The sequence below is a fragment of the Mirounga leonina genome, unplaced genomic scaffold (genome assembly GCF_011800145.1).
Source record: "Mirounga leonina isolate KUSES-001 unplaced genomic scaffold, KU_Mleo_1.0 Mir_151, whole genome shotgun sequence".
Classification (NCBI taxonomy): Eukaryota; Metazoa; Chordata; class Mammalia; order Carnivora; family Phocidae; genus Mirounga; species Mirounga leonina.
The window spans coordinates 2,662,139-2,679,704 of NW_023270377.1; the positions used below are offsets into that span (position 1 = coordinate 2,662,139).

The 17,566-nt window shown below is 49.4% G+C and overlaps 1 protein-coding gene across 1 annotated transcript; it reads left to right on the forward strand.

The window, feature by feature from the left end:
* The first annotated feature begins 1,919 nt into the window (after window positions 1-1,919).
* Window positions 1,920-17,050, forward strand: ILKAP (ILK associated serine/threonine phosphatase). The gene is made up of 11 exons (XM_035006759.1): window positions 1,920-3,242; window positions 3,571-3,627; window positions 6,482-6,601; window positions 7,876-8,002; window positions 10,147-10,253; window positions 10,621-10,714; window positions 10,994-11,081; window positions 12,311-12,432; window positions 15,304-15,423; window positions 16,491-16,572; window positions 16,758-17,050. Exons 1-11 carry the CDS (start codon window positions 3,233-3,235, stop codon window positions 16,899-16,901), a joined length of 1,071 nt encoding a protein of 356 aa, XP_034862650.1. The 5' UTR covers window positions 1,920-3,232; the 3' UTR covers window positions 16,902-17,050.
* Window positions 17,051-17,566: the final 516 nt, after the last annotated feature.

Here is a 17,566-nt window from a genome sequence, read left to right on the forward strand (position 1 = left end):
TTAGATTACTCTTTATCCAAAATGGAATGTAAGGTTCTGGGTAATCAGATGTTTCCATTATAGCGTCTATTACCTACAGATTTTTTTTTTTTTTAAGATTTTATTTTTAAGTAATCTCCACACACAGTGTAAGGCAAGAACTCACAACCCCGAGATCAAGAGTTGCGTGCTCTACTGACAGAGCCAGCCAGGCGCCCCACAGATTTTTATTTTTATTTTTTTAAGAATCCAAATACAGGGGCGCCTGGGTGGCTCAGTCGTTAAGTGTCTGCCTTCGGCTCAGGTCATGATCCCAGGGTCCTGGGATCGAGCCCCACATCGGGCTTCCTGCTCCTTGGGAAGCCTGCTTCTCCCTCTCCCATCTCCCCTGCTTATGTTCCCTCTCTCGCTGTGGCTCTCTGTCAAATAAATAAATAAAATCTTAAAAAAAAAAAAAAAAAAGAATCCAAATACAAGTTATTATAAGTGATCCTTTCAATGATGCAAAAAGTATTCCAGAGATCAAGAACCTTGAGATTATCTTCGTAGGGTTGTCGGAGGGTTAAATGAGATGCTGTGTGGAGGCAGTGTGGCGCCTCGCAAGGGCATGGACGGAAACAAGGATGCCTGGCCTTGACTGCCCACTCCTCACCGGCTCTCCCTTAGTTCCACCTGATTGCCTCAGTCTCCTCATCAGTGAGGAACGGCAATAATAGTACTCACTTCATAAAACTGCTGTAAGGATTTAGTGCATTGGAAACACGAAGAGAGCCCTGGAACAGTGCCTGGCAGGCAGGCAGTATTAATTATTCTTAAGAGCCGTTTTCAGTTCTGACCACCAAAAATGAGAAGATCTCGTTGTGTTTAATTGAAGTAGCACTCACAGTATTCCAGAGTGAGAAAGGAGAAGCGGGGGGGCTCATTTGATTCGGCACGAGGAAATGGGCCACTGTCTGGGGATGGTGCTCAGATCAGGGCACTATTTCAGAGTTGTAGCCGAAGGACAGAGGCCAGGCTGGTGCTAAGCTGGAAGCTCTGTGGTGACAAATGCTTGTAAGAGCTGAAAATGTATTACCTGGGAAGGAGGACTTTCCCCACTGGACATTGGCAAGGGAAAGACCTGATTTAGATGGGTAGTTTAATTTGGAAATTAAAATCTGACCTGACCCAGGGGTTGGTTGCTCTTCAGGTTGGCCTCCTCCCTGTAATGTTCTCTCTCCCCAAGAAGCCCGGCTCTCTGGCCCCGCTGAACATAGTGTGCTTGCTCTGCATCGTGCCATACAGTTTTCAGTCTGTGAGGAGAATGGGCATTTGATGGTTAGACCCAGTTTGGTTTGGGTTCCTCTTGGAAGTGCCCTGCGAGAATATTAGGGATTCTTGTAGGAGGATTACAGAGTGAGTAAATGGTTGTTCTAAATGCCATTTAATGTGCTCATGATGCTGCTGTTTGAATACCTCCGTAGAGTGTATATGTCACTTGTGAGGAAAATGAAAGTATTTGCAGTTACTTAGTCTGTTTGGAATCCTGAGGGATAACAGTATAATTTAATGGAGTAGACATTTCCCATTTTGAATTAGGATGTAAAGCAGAAGAGTTGCTTTTTGTTAAATCAGGAATTTATAAGGTATTTAAGGTACTTTTGACCTAAAAACTCCTGAAGAAGTTTCTTTCCTTGGAGTTTCTAAATTTTAAATTAAATTTTTTTTATTATTTGTTTCTTTGTTTATTTTTTAAGTAGGTTCCACACCCAGCATGGAGCCCAACACGGGGCTCAAACTCACGACCCTGAGATCAAGACCTGAGCTTCCCCAACTTAACTGACTGAGCCACCCAGGCGCCCCTAAATTTTTGTTTTTAGAAGAGTAGAATTGGGGGCGCCTGGGTGGCTCAGTTGGTTAAGCGTCCGACTTTGATTTCGCCTAAGGTCAATGGTCTCAGGGTCGTGGGATTGGCCTCTGTGGGGCTCTGCGCTCAGTGCTGTCTGCTTGTCCTTCTCCCTCTGTTCCTCCCACTGCTCGCATGCTTATGCACGTGCGCTTTCTCTCTCAAATGAATAAATAAATCTTAAAAAGAAAAAAAGTAGAATTGATACCCAGCTCATTTCTACATAGAGGCAAAGGGTCGATATAGATGAGCCTTTTGGAGCATACAGTTGAACTGGTTTTTAAATGAGCACATTTCTGTACTCAAACTCTGAGGAACAAGAGGTGGGACAAACTTCATAGGATGGGAATGTGCACGCCTACATCTTCAGCCCTTTGTTTCCCCCATTTCTTGTGTACTAGTCCCTATATTTAATAGCTTAAATAGAAATTTTGGGGAAAGCTGAAGAATGAAGAACGGTGGTTAAATTTTATGTGGAAAGGGACAATTGAATAAAAAACATTTAAGACCAGTCCTCTTGGTGTGTAAATCTTCAGGTTTTTAAATTTAAAAAATTTCCCTGGCTTTCTCCTGAGTTTATGTTGGAGTATCTGAAATTCCTCATTTTCTCCATAGGTAGTAATTAAGTGGGCACTGTGCTGGGGATGCCAAGTTCACGCAGATTTGCTTCCGTCAGCCTCTCACCTTCTCTGTGCTCATTGTTTGAGATTCTAGTGGGTGGTTCGTTCAGAATGCTATTGAAATCAGACTTTTTAAGACTGTAGATCTTTGGTCAGACAGAGATCCCTCTGTCTTTGACGTTTTATCTTGAGGGACCAAATAATTGTTTTCTTGCTCTAGAACTAGTATATTTCTTCCCAGGATTCATTTTTTTTAAAAAAGGTTTTCAGTGTTTGCTGCTTGCAGGAATGAAATTACCGAGAAAAATACTTGTTTTCCTCAGAATATCCAGTGGCACCCATTGGGTCATGTTTCATTGCATTTATGTTGACTGTAACTGTTGGAAGCGAACGTCTGTGTTAAATAGCTACTGAGAAGATACTTTGTAGAATTTGGTACAGCTAGGAGGAGAAAATTTGAATAGCAAACATCTCAAAAGGCCTCCCCCTTTGACCACCTGTCTTGGCTGATGACCGACTGCTCTTTAAGCAGGCTCTCTGTGTTCTAGGCAAAGAAGCTCAGAAGGGACCTCTGCTTTTTGATGACCTCCCTCCGGCCAGCAGTACTGACTCAGGTACAGTCTTCAGGCTCTCCCAGGTGTGTGTCAACGTGTCATCCTGGGGTTGTAGTTGTCTGAATCTTTCTCCCTTTCCCCCATTTTCAACACACAGATGTTTTAGGTGTTGGACTGTCTTAAGTTTTGAATCCATGGCATCAGGTAAGGCAGAAAAATCCGCTAGTCGCTAGCCCTGAGGAACTGCGTAAAAATGTTGAGCAGTTTTCTCTGGTTCATTTGAGTGTTTATTTTATTAGCTGAAATAAGATTTAACTCTTTCAGGCAGATATTTGTTTCCTTTGAATTGAGAGGACCTTAAAATAAAATAGGTTCAAGACATTATTTACCGAAGTATGAGTTGCCACTGGATTGACACGAGAGGTTTTGAGTTTATTTCAATGACCTGCATTGGTGTCCTGGTGGGATGGATTCTGAAACTTAAGCCTCATCCAGCTTTTGTGGGCTCACTAAGTGTTCTGCTGTGTTTCAGGGTCAGGGGGACCTTTGCTTTTTGATGATCTCCCACCAGCCAGCAGTGGTGATTCAGGTAAGTGGTAGGGAAAAAATTCAGTGTGTTGATGGGAATAATACATACAAAATTTATTCTTACGTAAAATGTATTTATTAATAGATTTTAACAGGGTTTAGGATGACATTAAGTACAGCATAAGATTTATTAAAATAAAAAATACATAGGCACCATCAGGTGGAAGCAAAAAGATCATATACTACGTCACTTTTTGGTGATTATTTTTTACTTGGAATTCAACCTCTTGCAAATAACTTTAAGAATTAAGAGTTCAGTCATTTACTTTGAACTTTGTTATTAACAACAACAACAACAAATCTCAGAGTATGTCTCTGCCTCTGTCCCTGACAAACTCAGATATATTCAGCAGAAGTATCTGAATATATGAAATAGTTACAACATGTTTAATATCCCTGAACCCGATAGTTTTCTCTTTTATGGCACTTACATTAAAAAGACTTTGATCTTAAGAAAATGAAATCTGAATGACACTGGTTTAGTGACTGGTACAGACCATGTGCAGGAATTTTCTTGAAATTCAAGACCTTGGTTGATTATTTTCAGTCAATCCTTACACGTTCTCAAGAATCTCTTCATTGATTTGATTTCATTTTTGTCAGGCCTGTTAACATTGGTTGCACCTGTTCCTGTAAATGTGTTTTCCTCTTTACGTCCCAGTTAGGTAGAGGGAAGAGCAGAGCAGATTCCTGTCCGTTGTCACCGTGATGAATCTGTTACTCCATATGACTGAGAGCTTCTCACGTGGAGTTCCCCCAAGTGGGGGCAGGGCAGGGGGCACAGGACAGAGGGAGGGGACAGTGGGGGATGCAGGCTGTCTGTTTTCATATGCAGTTATCTTCTGGTGTAAGAACCTTCCTTATGTCATCAAGTGAAACATTTGCTGCTTTTTAAGTAGATTTTTTTGTGTTATTAATTCATTACATAAAAATCAGGATTAGTCTAGAATGTGTAGATTAAATTAGTATACTTCCTGTATTTAGAAAAAGTTGTTATAATCATCTTACACAAGAATTCTCAGGTTTTCAGGCCTCTGGACCCATACTAAAACCGTACAGCATTCTCACACAGTTAAGGCTAAAACTGTCCCAATAAAGACAGTATTCTTTTTTCTTAAGATTCTATTTATTTGGGGGAGAGGGAGCATGCAGGGGCAGGGGCAGAGGGAGAATCAGACTCTGAGCTGAGCAGGGAGCCTGACACAGGCAGGACTCGATCCCAGGACGCTGGGATCATGACCTGAGCCAAAGGCAGACGCTTAACCGACTGAGCCACCCAGGCGCCCCAAGACAGTATTCTTATAATGAAAGTTAATATGTGGAAACAGGGCTTTTAACAGATTTAATAAAAGAAAGAAAATTGACCATAGCTATGTCTTAGTTCTTCATAGGGCAAAAGACAGTCAACTAGTAACAACTTAGAAGATTTCAGCACCATTATTAATAAGCTTGATTTTTTCGGATATAGAATCTAACCTTGCATCCAATATATTGGATTTCTTGAGAAGACATAGTCACCATTTACAAAAATCGACTACATTCTAGGCCATAAAGTAAGTCCCAACAAAGAATTGATTTCATGTACAGACCACATTCTCTGGCTACACTGTGATTCAATCAGGAGTCAACAACAAAGCTATAAAAATATCTCTGTTTTGCAAGTTAAAAGAGAGGAAGATTGTTTTACATACACACTGGGAAAGCTGGAACCGACAGTAAGTGACAGGCTACGGGAGAGACCTTTGGGGAAAGTGTATTGGAAACATCTGTGAAATTTTCCCTGTTAATGTGCCTGATTATGTGGGGCGGGACTTGTGTGTTAGGTTCTCCTGTTGCAGACGTCTGTCCTTTTGCAAGTAATTGACTCTTCTTGAGGGCAGGGATGTTTTCTTCCCTTCTTCCTCGGTGCTCAGAAATGTCTGGCAAACACTAGTTGAGTAACGGTTGCCTGTCTTCATACTGAAACGCAGAGAATAGAGCCCCTTTATTAGGACAGGGGCTGCCATGGGATACGTGATGACCCAGGCACCATGATAAATGCTTTACATACCTTGTCCCCATCGGTTTTAAAGTCACCTTCCAAGATGACAGAATTCTCCTTGTGTCACAGATGAAGAAACTTAAGTAGCTTGCCTCAAGGGCACACCTCCATGAGTGGCAGAACTGGGACTTGAAACGAGACTTTGCTCTGCCCAAAACGGGCTCGCACTGCAGGCGCTCTTAGCGTCGGCTTCGAGGACGGATTCGTCCCTCTGCAAGTGTGGATGGCTTCAGCAGCCCTGTTTTGCCTTTCACGATACCAACAGTTCCTAAAGCCTGACATTTACCTCATGTTAACCCCCTTTTGGCACTTACTACTTTTTTTTTTTTTTAAAGATTTTATTTATTTGAGAGAGAGAGAATGAGAGACAGAGAGCATGAGAGGGGGGAGGGTCAGAGGGAGAAGCAGACTCCCCGCCCAGCAGGGAGCCTGATGCGGGACTCGATCCCGGGACTCCAGGATCATGACCTGAGCCGAAGGCAGACGCTTAACCGACTGAGCCACCCAGGCGCCCCACTTACTACTTTTTTGACTTGTTTAGGATGTGTCACTTGGCAGATTTTGGAAACTTCCCTGTTTACAAATAAGAGCCTGTGGCTCTGAGACACCATGTGTGTGCAATGGGGTCCTCCCCGCTGGTTCCCCGGGCGCGCTGCCCCACCCTCGAGGTCGTAGTCGTGACCACGGCACCTGCCTCTCTGCCCCTACTCACGCGCCACATCGTGTGGTGTCCCGGGTCGGGGGTGGGGCCTGGTCTGGGGGCTTCCCTGCCAGTCTATAGCTCTGTCTCTCTCTGGCTTTGCCTTGTGTCCAGGTCCTCTCGACACGTCGATGTCCCAGACGGTAAAGAATGAAGAGAAAGGAGCAAAGAGAAAAGCCCCCGAAGAAGAGAAGAATGGCAGTGAAGAGCTTGTGGAAAAGAAAGTTTGTAAAGGTTTTCAGACAGTTTGAAAACAAATGTATTAGACTTCATATTTTAAAACAACCCAGAGCAAAATCGAGCTCCGCTTTCTGATTTATGGCGCTTCCTTTTTGTGTCTATATTTAAGAAGCTGGTAGGGTTCCCTTTTTGCAAACAGATTTCCAAATTTACTTTTGCCTCCTCTCTTTACTTTCCCCATTCGTGTGTGATCCTACCTTTGGTCAGATACAAAACCTACATTTGTTCCTCGAGGGTGAAAACACCAGGTGGTTTTGACTTTACCTTCTCTAGTGAACAGTTTAGCTTATTGAGCACCCACTTTCTCTCTGACTCCCTGTTGCTGTTCACGGCCTGTTGATGAGCACCTTGAATTCTGTGACTAGCTTAGTAGGCACTGTCCCAAGAGAGAGCCTGAGGCTGGAAAAAGCAGTTGGAATTTGTCATCAGCTATGTAACTTGTCAGAGTAGAGACGAAATGAGAGGTATCTGTTAGAGAGAGGGAGCTGTGGGTGCTCACGCACTGTACCAGCCCACTTCGTCCCATGCCGCAGAGGCGCGAGAGGGTTACTAGCTCGCTGTAAGGACGGGGTCTTCAGCTTAGCTCGTCGCTGCCCTTAGCTCGGGAGTACGATGCCTGCCAGCAGCAGCTCTGTAAAGTGTTCATTTCAGTAGTTACGTGGCCCTGTGGTGTCTGCAAACAAACGTAGCCTTAGCTGTTAAATATAAACAGACTGCTGTGCCTCCGGTGGGCTCTTTCATCCTTCTCTTCCTCAGGCAGAGTAGAAGCAACTGTCTTACCATTTGTTCAAGTTCTTTACCAGCCTCAGGCATGGAAATCGATATTTTCAGATGTCCAACAGGGCATTTGGGGTAAACTCTGCTTACTAGCATTTCCTTAAACTCGGAATTTTTGTGCCCTCAGTAGTTACCGACAAGACTAGATGTGCACATAATTCCTTGCCCGGTTCGGGATGACCGCACATTCCTTGCTCTGGTACTTCGACCTAATGCCTTGGCCGGCGCTGTCGGTTACTAACGTACTGTCATCTGTTGCCTCCTCTTTGCTGTTCAGCCTTTGAGAGACTGTCTTCGTCCAGCAGTGGTCTGATTTTAGTTCCAGCTGGGGAGCTGGGGAGCTAGATGGCTTGAGGGTACAGCTTCTTTATGTGCACAGTTAGGACATTACTGAGTAAAATAGCCAGAGTTCCCTCTCATTTGCTCTGGGACTAGGGCTTCTGGAGGGAAGAGCACAGTTTTGTATTGGCTTTTTGTTCTCTTTTCCTTAGCCTCCTCAGTGATCTTCGGTTTGAAAGGCTATGTGGCCGAGCGGAAGGGCGAGCGGGAGGAGATGCAGGACGCCCACGTCATCCTGAATGATATCACGGAGGAGTGTAGGCCCCCGTCATCCCTCATGTGAGTGTCCATGCTCCGACAAGCCTGGTTGGCACAGAAGTCTCTGTTCTGACTGGGTGGTTGGACCGTGTTCAGTTGTATTTACTGGAAAGAATGGCTTATCGATGGGACTGCTTGGTTCGGGGTCAGGGGTTCTTAGCTGGGGTTGATTTTGCACACTGCTGCCCCTCCCTGACATTTTTGGGTGTCATGTGGAGGGGTGTGCAACTGGCATCTGGTGGTGGGGGGTGCTTGGGATGCTGCTAAACATCCTACAGAGCACAGGACAGCCCTGCAGCAGAGAATTGTCCAGCCCCAAATGTCCTTCCTGCCAAAGCTGAGAAACCTGTTAAACGGGAAAGGAGTCTCCACATTGTGGGTCTTTGGGGTGTGGTATTCTTCATCAGTATCTGAAGAGCTTCCAGCAGAGAATATTCTTATTCTGTGAGCCAGTAGGTAGAGTGGAAAGCTAATTACAGCTGCACATGGGATCAAGGAGAGCTAGTGTAATAGGGCCCAAAAAGAGAAGGAAAAGCAGAAATGGCATCAAGGAGAAGAAAAACAGGGAATATTTCCCTGCAACTGCACAAACTAAAATGAAGCCTTTGGATAAGCTTTAGGCATGGAGGAAAACCACCAGAAGGTAGGACATCAGGGTATGTCCTACCAAGGTAAGTGAACGTGCATTACATTTACACATACGATGAGGTGTCTACTATATAATTACATAATCTGTATGCCACCAGGTTTCCATAATCACGTGATGTGTAGGTTACATTCAGTAACTGACACCAGGTGGCCATTAACATGCAGTGTGCTGAGCCATTGGTGCCAGAGGCCTTTGTCCAGTTGAGGAAGTAAGGTCCCTGCAGGGGACCTGGTCCTCTGCGGAGGGGACTGTGTATGTACATGTGCTCACTGTTGTTAGGCTGCCCTTGCTCACCTGGAGTGTGCTCTGGGGTTACTTTTGAAGCCAGGAAAGGGACTTCTGGAGAGCCCCAGGGGAGGGGACCTCACTGGGATCACTGAACCGTACTGAGCAAGTACCATGCATATGAGAACGGTTCAGGGTTAGGAACCATAGGAAGTTGTTTTTCATGGCTCAGGATGTCTCCGTTGAAAAGGAACTCAAACCATGTTTGAAAAAGCAGCTCTGCACAGAAAATGTCATCTCTCATAGGCATTTTTGTTCGTTCTTCTCAAAACAGTTCAAATCATGAATGACATTTGTTCCATATATGCACATTTTCTGGCAAAATTTGGAAGGGGAATAAGGATAAGAGTGGTGAGATAGGCCTCGAGAATTAGATGTTGGATCAGTCTGAGCAGCAGTTCTGGAATTACCCTCTGCTCTCTTAGATATTTTTTATTGTCTTGGATCAGTAACTGCTTTATCAGTGTGTTAGCTTATAAAACTAAATCCAATTTAAATAGAAAAAAGTTCTAGTCTTCAGTGAAAGATCAGTTAATAGATCTTGATTTTTGAAAAAAAAATGTGAGTCTTCAACTTTTTTTAAAATTATTATTTTTAAGTAATCTCTGTACCCATTGTGGGGCTCAAACCCACAACCCGGAGATCAAAGAGTCGCACACTCTTCTGACTGAGCCAGCCAGGCACCCCTATTTTCATGGCATTTTTAAATTAAAAGTTAAAAAATTTAGGGCGCCTGGCTGGCTCAGTCGGTAGAGCGTGCAACTCTTGATTTCAGGGTCGTGAGTTTGAGCCCCATGTTGGGTGTAGAGATTACTTAAATCAGTGAATTAAAAAAAAAATAAAAATGAAAATACCATCAAAGTTACTTCAGCATTTGTCTCAGTTAATGCTGTGTCCTTTTTTCTCATTTGTGACAATGTGGTGTCTTTACCAGGGGACATCCTCTGTCTTGTGAATGCTCACTGTTTTGAGAGAAGATTTAGAGGCCTTGGGACGCCTGTGTGGCTCAGTCAGTTAAGCTCAGGTCATGATCTTGAGGTTCTGGGATCGAGCCCCATGTCAGGCTCCCTGCTTAGCGGGGAGCCTGCTTCTCCCTCTCTCCCCCTCCCCCACCCATGTGCGCATGTGTACTCTCTCGTAAATAAGATTAAAAAAAAAAAGGATTTAGAGGTCTTAGTGGAGAGGCGTGATCTTTGTGAAAATCTCATTAACCGTCAGTTCATTCTTCCAGTACCCGGGTTTCGTATTTCGCTGTTTTTGATGGTCACGGAGGAATTCGAGCCTCAAAGTTTGCTGCACAGAATTTGCATCAGAACTTAATCAGGAAGTTTCCTAAAGGTGGGACTGAGAACTAAATCGGTTTGTGTCCATCTTGGTGTTTGTTGTTTGTGTAAATCAGGAAGATAAGCCACATTGGAAAGAATCCTTAGTGGCTCTCTGAAGGTGGGGCCAAGGAGAGTGGGCTCTGGGGTGAGCAGGTGGTGGCCAAGTAGTGTGCTGGCCTAGGACTTCGTGTCTGCGTGATGGCACATTGTGTGGAATGTTTGTGTAGGAGTGTGTATTTGGGAGACTGTAGACCAGACTCAAATGAGCCTGCCTTGCAGGCGAGGAAGTAGAGATGTTCTTGGTCACAGTACAAAAACAAAATGGCAGCAAGAGGAGAATTTCCTCTTAAGAGTTTGTTGTCTTGTTTTTTCTGTAATAGGAGATGTAATCAGTGTAGAGAAAACCGTGAAGAGATGCCTTTTGGACACTTTCAAGCATACTGATGAAGAGTTTCTTAAACAAGCTTCAAGCCAGTAAGTGTGACCACATACAGATATATGAGTGGTGGGTATGTGTTTGTGTGTGGTTTTCGTTAAACGCGTTTTAGGTCTTCTTTTAGCCGAGTGTTAGTGCTCACTGTCTGAAAAGTACCTAGCACTGAGTAAGCTCTCATAACTGTAGCTGAATCTGAAACAGTAAAAAAGAAAGTTCTTGAGAAACTTGCCACGTTGACTGACCAGTCAGCTCTGGAGTGCATCTCGAAGTTGCTGGCATGTTGGTGGTGACTGGACTTCCGACGTGTCTCCCTGCAGGAAGCCCGCCTGGAAGGATGGCTCCACCGCGACGTGTGTTCTGGCCGTGGACAACGTTCTCTATATCGCCAACCTCGGAGATAGTCGGGTGTGTGCTAGTCGGGGGTGAAGTCTGTCCTGTGGGGCTGCTGCTGGGGCCTCTGCAGGGTCGACGACCCGGGTGGGGGACCGGCAGCCACGCCCGAGGCAGTCTGTTCTCTGGCACACTGACACCCTGGGCAGTGTGTGTGACGCCTGTCTCGGGGCTGTGGGCCATTGGTGTGCAAGGCGCTTAAGTATTTCCCAGCTGCGTTTCTCTGACCTCCCAAAGTCATTGTGATTTCAGAAAAAGTCAAAAGTAGTGGGAGAAGTGCTAGGTGATGTGCCATTTGTCCAGAGCCCAGGCCACATGGCCAAGGGAAGAAAACCCAGTTTCCCACTGTGACGTGTCCCATGGTGACACCTGTGTCCCAGCCCCAGTTGTGGGGAGTGACTTCAAGCTGGAGGGCGGCACCCTACAGGCAGGGCTCCCCGCTCCCCTTCAGAACCTGACGGTCATTTCCATCACCTCCTGCAGCGAGTCTTGCGCTCCGTCAGTAGTCACAGTGCCGAAGTGACCCTTCCCACGCTCAGGCGGCTTCTGCTGACCTGCTGCTCCCACCCCCATCACAGAGTGACTTCTAAATAAATGCCCAGCCCTGGGGGTGCAGCAGTGAACATCACAGGCAGTCCCTGCACAAGTGGGTCTTATATTCTGGTGATTTTCTAGTAGATGGTCCCAGGTGCACATGTGTTTAGGCTAAATAACGTAACAAATAACATGTAAAATCAGCCAAAAAAAAGCCTCTGGAGTCAGATCCGCATTGCTCTGCTGGCTCTGCTCCATGACTGTAGGCACGATACCCATTCTCCAGGCCTCGGCTTCCTTCTCTGGAAATCTGAGGTTTTCCCAGAAGTCCCCATGCGGCAGACATGACGGTGGGGCGCATGGAGGCCAGTGTGGTCGGCGCCCTCCGCCCCCGTGTCTGCCTCCTGTAGACTCATGGGATAGTGCCACTTGGAGGGGCTTTGACCCTCGGCAGGGGCCTCCCTTCTGTGTCCCAGGCGAGAAGACAGCAGCCCATGGGGGAAGGGCACGGTGCTCAGCCAGCGGTGCGAGCTCCAGACTGGAGACGCAGAACAGGGCTTCTCTCCCTGGCTGCCGGGACGCTCCTCTGCTGCTTGAGTCTCTGAACTCGGGTTTGTCAGCAGGAGGTGGAATCTGAAAGTCCATGGTTAAGCCTTGTCTTCAGCTGGCGACTTTGAGTTTCCTGACTGTTGTAATCTCCATGTTCCCAGGCAATCCTGTGTCGTTTTAATGAGGAGAGTCAAAAGCATGCAGCCTTAAGCCTCAGCAAGGAGCATAATCCCACACAGTACGAAGAGCGAATGAGAATACAGAAGGCTGGAGGAAACGTCAGGTGACGGGGACTGGCGGGCACTCCGGGGAGGTGGGCCGTCCCCTGTGCGAGTGGTCGGGTAGAACCTTCCATGTGATGCAGTCTGCAGCGAGATGAGACTGTCCGAGGTCTAACCTGGAGAAGCAGGTGAATGGATGTTATAGGATTTCACATTATGTTCAAGTGGGAGCAAAAGACGGTACCGGAAACATGGCTCCCTGCATTTGCAGAAGAGGAAGCCTGCCTCAAATTCAAGTTCTCCATCTGCAACATTTTCTCTGTGATTAGGAACTTTCTTAAATACTACTCTGAATAAGCTACAGTTGTAGGCAAATTCTCCAGAGAGAAAATCTGAAGTGGTGAAGACAGTAGGTCTTTGTAGCGCGTGCTGAGCATCCCTGGGCTTCCTGGCACAGGGGGCCCTGCCTGGCTGGCTCTGTCTACGGCCCCAGTTCACCTCTCCAGGTGTCTCTGACGACCGCATGCCTGCCCTGGTTTGGATCTGCCGCGTCCCTGAGGTAGCTGCTGGAGGCGAATGTCTTTTCTGTACCGCAGGAGAATTCCCCTTCAAGGACGTTGTGCTAGGAGTTTGGCCAGAGTGTCTTCTGGTTCATTTTACAGCTTGACCATTAGGATATTGTTCCGTTGGGATGAGAGAGCAGTAAGGTATCCGTGTAAGATTGTAGTTGCTTGTCCTTGGAACGGCAGCTTCGTCCCCGTCGTTCACTCTGGCTAGCCGGGTTCTGGCCGGTAGTGCCGAGGGCTCTCTGGGGAGCAGTCAGAACTCTGAGTTTGTCCAGAAGTTTCTTAGAACTTTAAAATTCTGCTTTTGCCTGAACTCCGTGGAGAGATTTTGACATTGACAGTCTTATGGCTGGCAGTTATTTTCTGTTTCCCAGTCTGCACAAAATTAAGAGCAGGGTTTGGGTGCCTTAGAGACGTGACTGGACAGTGCGGCTCACGATGGGCCCCTCACGGCAGGAGGGCTGGGGGCTCCGAGCAGCAGGGCCAGGCTCTGGTCTGTCCCTCACCGGAGGCCTGGGCTGGCGTGCTGGGTGTTTTTCTCCACACCCTTCCACTTGTGTCATTAAAGCATTCGTTTGAAAGTTTTTCGGAAAAAAACTTAAAATAGTAAAACATCAACCGCCTGGATTCAGTAGTTAACGTTTTGCCCTATTAGCTTTGTGTGCGCATGTGAGGCCGGCCTGTGTGAAGGTTGGTCGCAGACACAGCCACACGGGAAGGAAGGACTCCGGGGGTTGGGTTCTCGCCCGCCTCGTCTAAATTCCTGTTCCCCCACCTACTTGTAGTGTCTTTGAACCCAGCGTCCGGCTTACCTCCTCCCACTTACCGTGTGGCACAGTCACCCTTGGCTGCACTCGGGCTGGCCGGCGGGGGAGGCCGGCGGTCGTGTGGGGTCACCAGTGGCCCGTTTGCCTGCATTGTTCGTGGGTCATTGAAGTGGCTTGTGTGCATTTCCTCTCCTCTGGAAGCCGGGCCTGAAGGACTCCGAGTGCGGTCAGCTTGTCCTGCCGTGCTCTGAAATACAGATGGCTGGCTTCTCCTGGGTCTGCGGTTCCGTGAACTCCCGCTGTCCCCTGTCCCTCCAGCAGGGCGGGGAGCACGATGCTGGCTTCTGTGGTGCGGCTCAGGAGTGGTTCGTGTTCTCTCTACCGGGTTGCGGCACGAACGGGTGTTTGGGACCTGCCACTCAGTCTTGTTGAAGCAAGCCAGCTTCGTGACTCGGGTGGGGGGGATCCACGCCCAGTACCTCGTCACTTGGTCACTGAAGGAGCCCTTCGTTGGGTTCTCACGGTGCTTGTGCTTGGTGCTGCTTCCTGAGAGTCGCCCCACCCTTTGGGCTTCGGCTCTGCTCCTGAGTCCTCTGGCCCCTCTCGCTGTTCCTTTCACTGATTGTACTTGAGAAGACTGCTCGGCTGTCCGTAGATGCCAGCGGGTGTGTGCCCACTGGGAGGGTGACTTTGTGGCCGCGTTGAAGTGCCGGCGGCCAGGCTGGATCCTGACCCCAGCGCGCAGCCCAGGCCAGGGCGGCGTTTCCTACCACACACGTCCGTCCGCCTCGCCTCTCCAGAGCTCTCGTCCGTTGGGAAACCTCCACAGACTTCCACGAACAGCGTTGGTGTTTGCCGGGCACTCAGGTCCCTTGTGGTGTGGCTTCTCTGGTTTCACACGTGAAGGGCTGAGGGCCTGCGAGCTTGCAGCTGCCCGAGCTCGCGTAGCACGTAGGCCCGCCAGAACTGGTCTTGGGGGCACCGAGCCGGGGCTCTCTCCCCTGCTCAGAGAACCCTGATGACACGCATCCTGTTTAGAGGGCGCCTCCCCATTCTGGATGCCTCGTTTAAAAATAGAACGGGTAGAAGTTGAATGTGCAGAATACTACAATTAATCCAGTTTAAAGTGAATCCTATCCATAGCCCATGTAAAGAAAACCTGCTTCAGAATCTGGGACTAGGTGCTTCCAGGGGTTTTCCAGGTCTGAATTGGTGTAAATACAAATCCTTCTAGTCCAGTCCAGCCGTTCGTATCCTGGCTGCATGCTCAAATCACCTGAAGGAGCTTTAGGACAAAAACAAAACCGAAGCAAAGCCAGGCCGCAGCCCAGTCCCGTCAAGTCCAGCCTGGCTGCGGGCAGATCAGCAGGTTAGGCTGCGGGCTGCTCCGTCAGGGTGCTGCGGGGCTGGGGCGCCGAGGACAGCAGGGACGTTCCTGATCTAGGGCGCTGACGAGCAGCACGAAGTGCGCAGGGACCGTGTGCTGGTTAATGATGCAGCCCCCACAGGCTCCATCCCTCGCTCTGCCTGGAAGACCTGCCTGGAAGTCTCGTGAACCCGCGATCTGTCAGATGGAGTCTTTGTGTTTCCCTCATTTTAGGGACGGTCGTGTGTTGGGTGTGCTGGAGGTGTCACGCTCCATCGGGGACGGGCAGTACAAGCGCTGCGGGGTCACCTCGGTGCCGGACATCAGACGCTGCCAGCTGACCCCCAATGACAGGTAGCAGCGCCCCAGCAAAGGCACGGGGTCTTGTTCTTTTCCCGACTTGTAGTTTGGATCCTGAACCTGGTGTGGGTGGGGGAGGCCCTGTCAGGGGCACTGCCCGGGCCTGGCGGGGCAGGACGGACAGACCCAGGGGCTCCCCGGTCCAGTAGGCGAGGGTACACATGAGTGGGTGATTCCGGCACCGTGTGTCAGGGGAGTGTGGGGTGCTGGGAGACTTGGGCCACATCCCTGTGGGAGGAAGGAGAAGGGCCCTCCGGCAGAGGGAAAACCCACAGAGCCCTTATAGTGGGACAGTGGGACAGAAGGCCGGGCAGATGCCAGTTCTGGAAAGTGATGGAGGAGTGACAGCAGGTGCTCTGGGGACGGGTTGGGAAGGGTCCTGAGTCGCGCGCTGAGGAGTCTGAATTTTAGCTCATGCTTGCCGGAGAACCAGGGGTGGTGTTGAAGCAGAGCCGGGCTAGGTGGAGAAAGAGGTGGCCGTGCTCAGGTGCCCATGGAGATGGCGCCCTGCCCGGCCACAGCCAGGGGACGCCCTCAGTGAGGAGCCCCTGCTAGACCTGCCCCCTGTGCTGTGCGAGGGAGCCCCCTGGCCCTGCCTGCTCGGCCTCTGCCCAGTCTCCACTCGTGCCTCTGGCCCACGCGGCCGCTGTGCTCTTATCAACCTTGGGGGCCTGGGACGCTTCCACCAGCCCCTCTGGTTTTCTGAACCCCGGGCCCCCTGTTGTGTGCACTGTGCGAGCGCCCCTGCTTGGGGTCGTCGTCGTGGGTTTGTGGGACGGGTCGCTCGGGGTCTGTCACCAAACTGGAAGGGGCGGGAGCCTGCCCGGCCTTGTGCCTACTGGGTTCCAGGCACAGCGTGTGATCAGTATTTTTGGGTGAGTGCCCCTCAGGGGAGGAAAACCAGGACCTGGGTGTGAGAATGAGCAAACAAGGAGGATTCTGCCTCAACACCGTGGGGAAGCTCATGTCCTAGCCTTCGAGTATTTAGCTCATCTCCATCGTCACACTGTTTTATGAAGTTTGCTGCCACGGCCCGTTTATATTTCTCGTCCGTGCTGTAGGTTCATTCTGCTGGCCTGTGACGGCCTCTTCAAGGTCTTCACGCCAGAAGAAGCGGTGAACTTCATCCTGTCCTGCCTGGAGGTAAGAGAGCTCACCAGCGGGGACCAGCTGTGGGAGCTGCGCTTGGGGTGCGAGCCTGGGGCCGTTTGCCCGGTGAGCTCCCCCGCAGGGACTCACTGCCTTGCTCTGACGGTGGCTGGGGAACAGCGCCGCCTCGTGGAGATGGCGTCTCGGAGGGTGACAGGGGACCCTCTCCTGCCCGCTAGGATGAGAAGATCCAGAGCCGGGAAGGGAAGCCCACCATGGACGCCCGCTACGAAGCTGCCTGCAACAGGCTGGCCAACAAGGCGGTGCAGCGGGGCTCGGCGGACAACGTCACTGTGATGGTGGTGCGGATAGGGTCCCCGTGAGGGCTGGCGGGGCAGCGAGGGCGCGGCGGGGCCGGGAGCGCGGCATGGTATTGACTTCACAGGTTCATCGTGTGTGTGTGCACATTCTGTGTGTTTCGTGTACTCCTGTGGGACTCCCATGGTTGTAAATAAAGGTTTCTTTTTTTTTTCCTAGTGTTTTATTTTACTACTTTTGAGCAATTCTTGACCCTTCAGGGGTTGTGTGTGTTTCTGGATACGGTCTGGGTCTTCCTTACTAAACCATCGTTGGCATCTCGGATTGGCCCGTGATAGGGACCCACCGGCTGCTTAGTGTGCAGCGTTTTGTAGTTCCTGGCATCTTTCCTGTGCTCTCTTGCCCTTGAAATGACCCTGGTTGGGGAAGTGGCATTGTACGGGGAGGAGACTGAGGTAGGAACCTGCCCAGACGGGCTGTCAGAGCGAAGGAAGGCTACGTAAACGTTGCGCAGGATGCGAGGCTTCGCTGGGGGACGGGACGGGATACGAAGCTGCTACTCTCTGGCATAGTGGGTCTCGGGCAGGCCTTCCCAGAACGGCATGGAATTCGGCTGCTTTCGGATTCAACCCCACTGGTAGTAGATGCGGTGTGTGGCCAAGGACTGTGGAGCGCCGGCGTGCCTGGGACTGGCATCTGGATGCCGTGGGTGGGAAGCGGGCAGGCTCCT

Excerpts from the sequence above, each read along its gene's own strand:
- ILKAP (XM_035006759.1), top strand. Across the intron at positions 3,628-6,481 it reads AGCCAGCAGTGGTGATTCAG|GTCCTCTCGACACGTCGATG; the intron begins GTAAGTGGTAGG and ends CCTTGTGTCCAG. Across the intron at positions 6,602-7,875 it reads GGAAAAGAAAGTTTGTAAAG|CCTCCTCAGTGATCTTCGGT; the intron begins GTTTTCAGACAG and ends TCTTTTCCTTAG.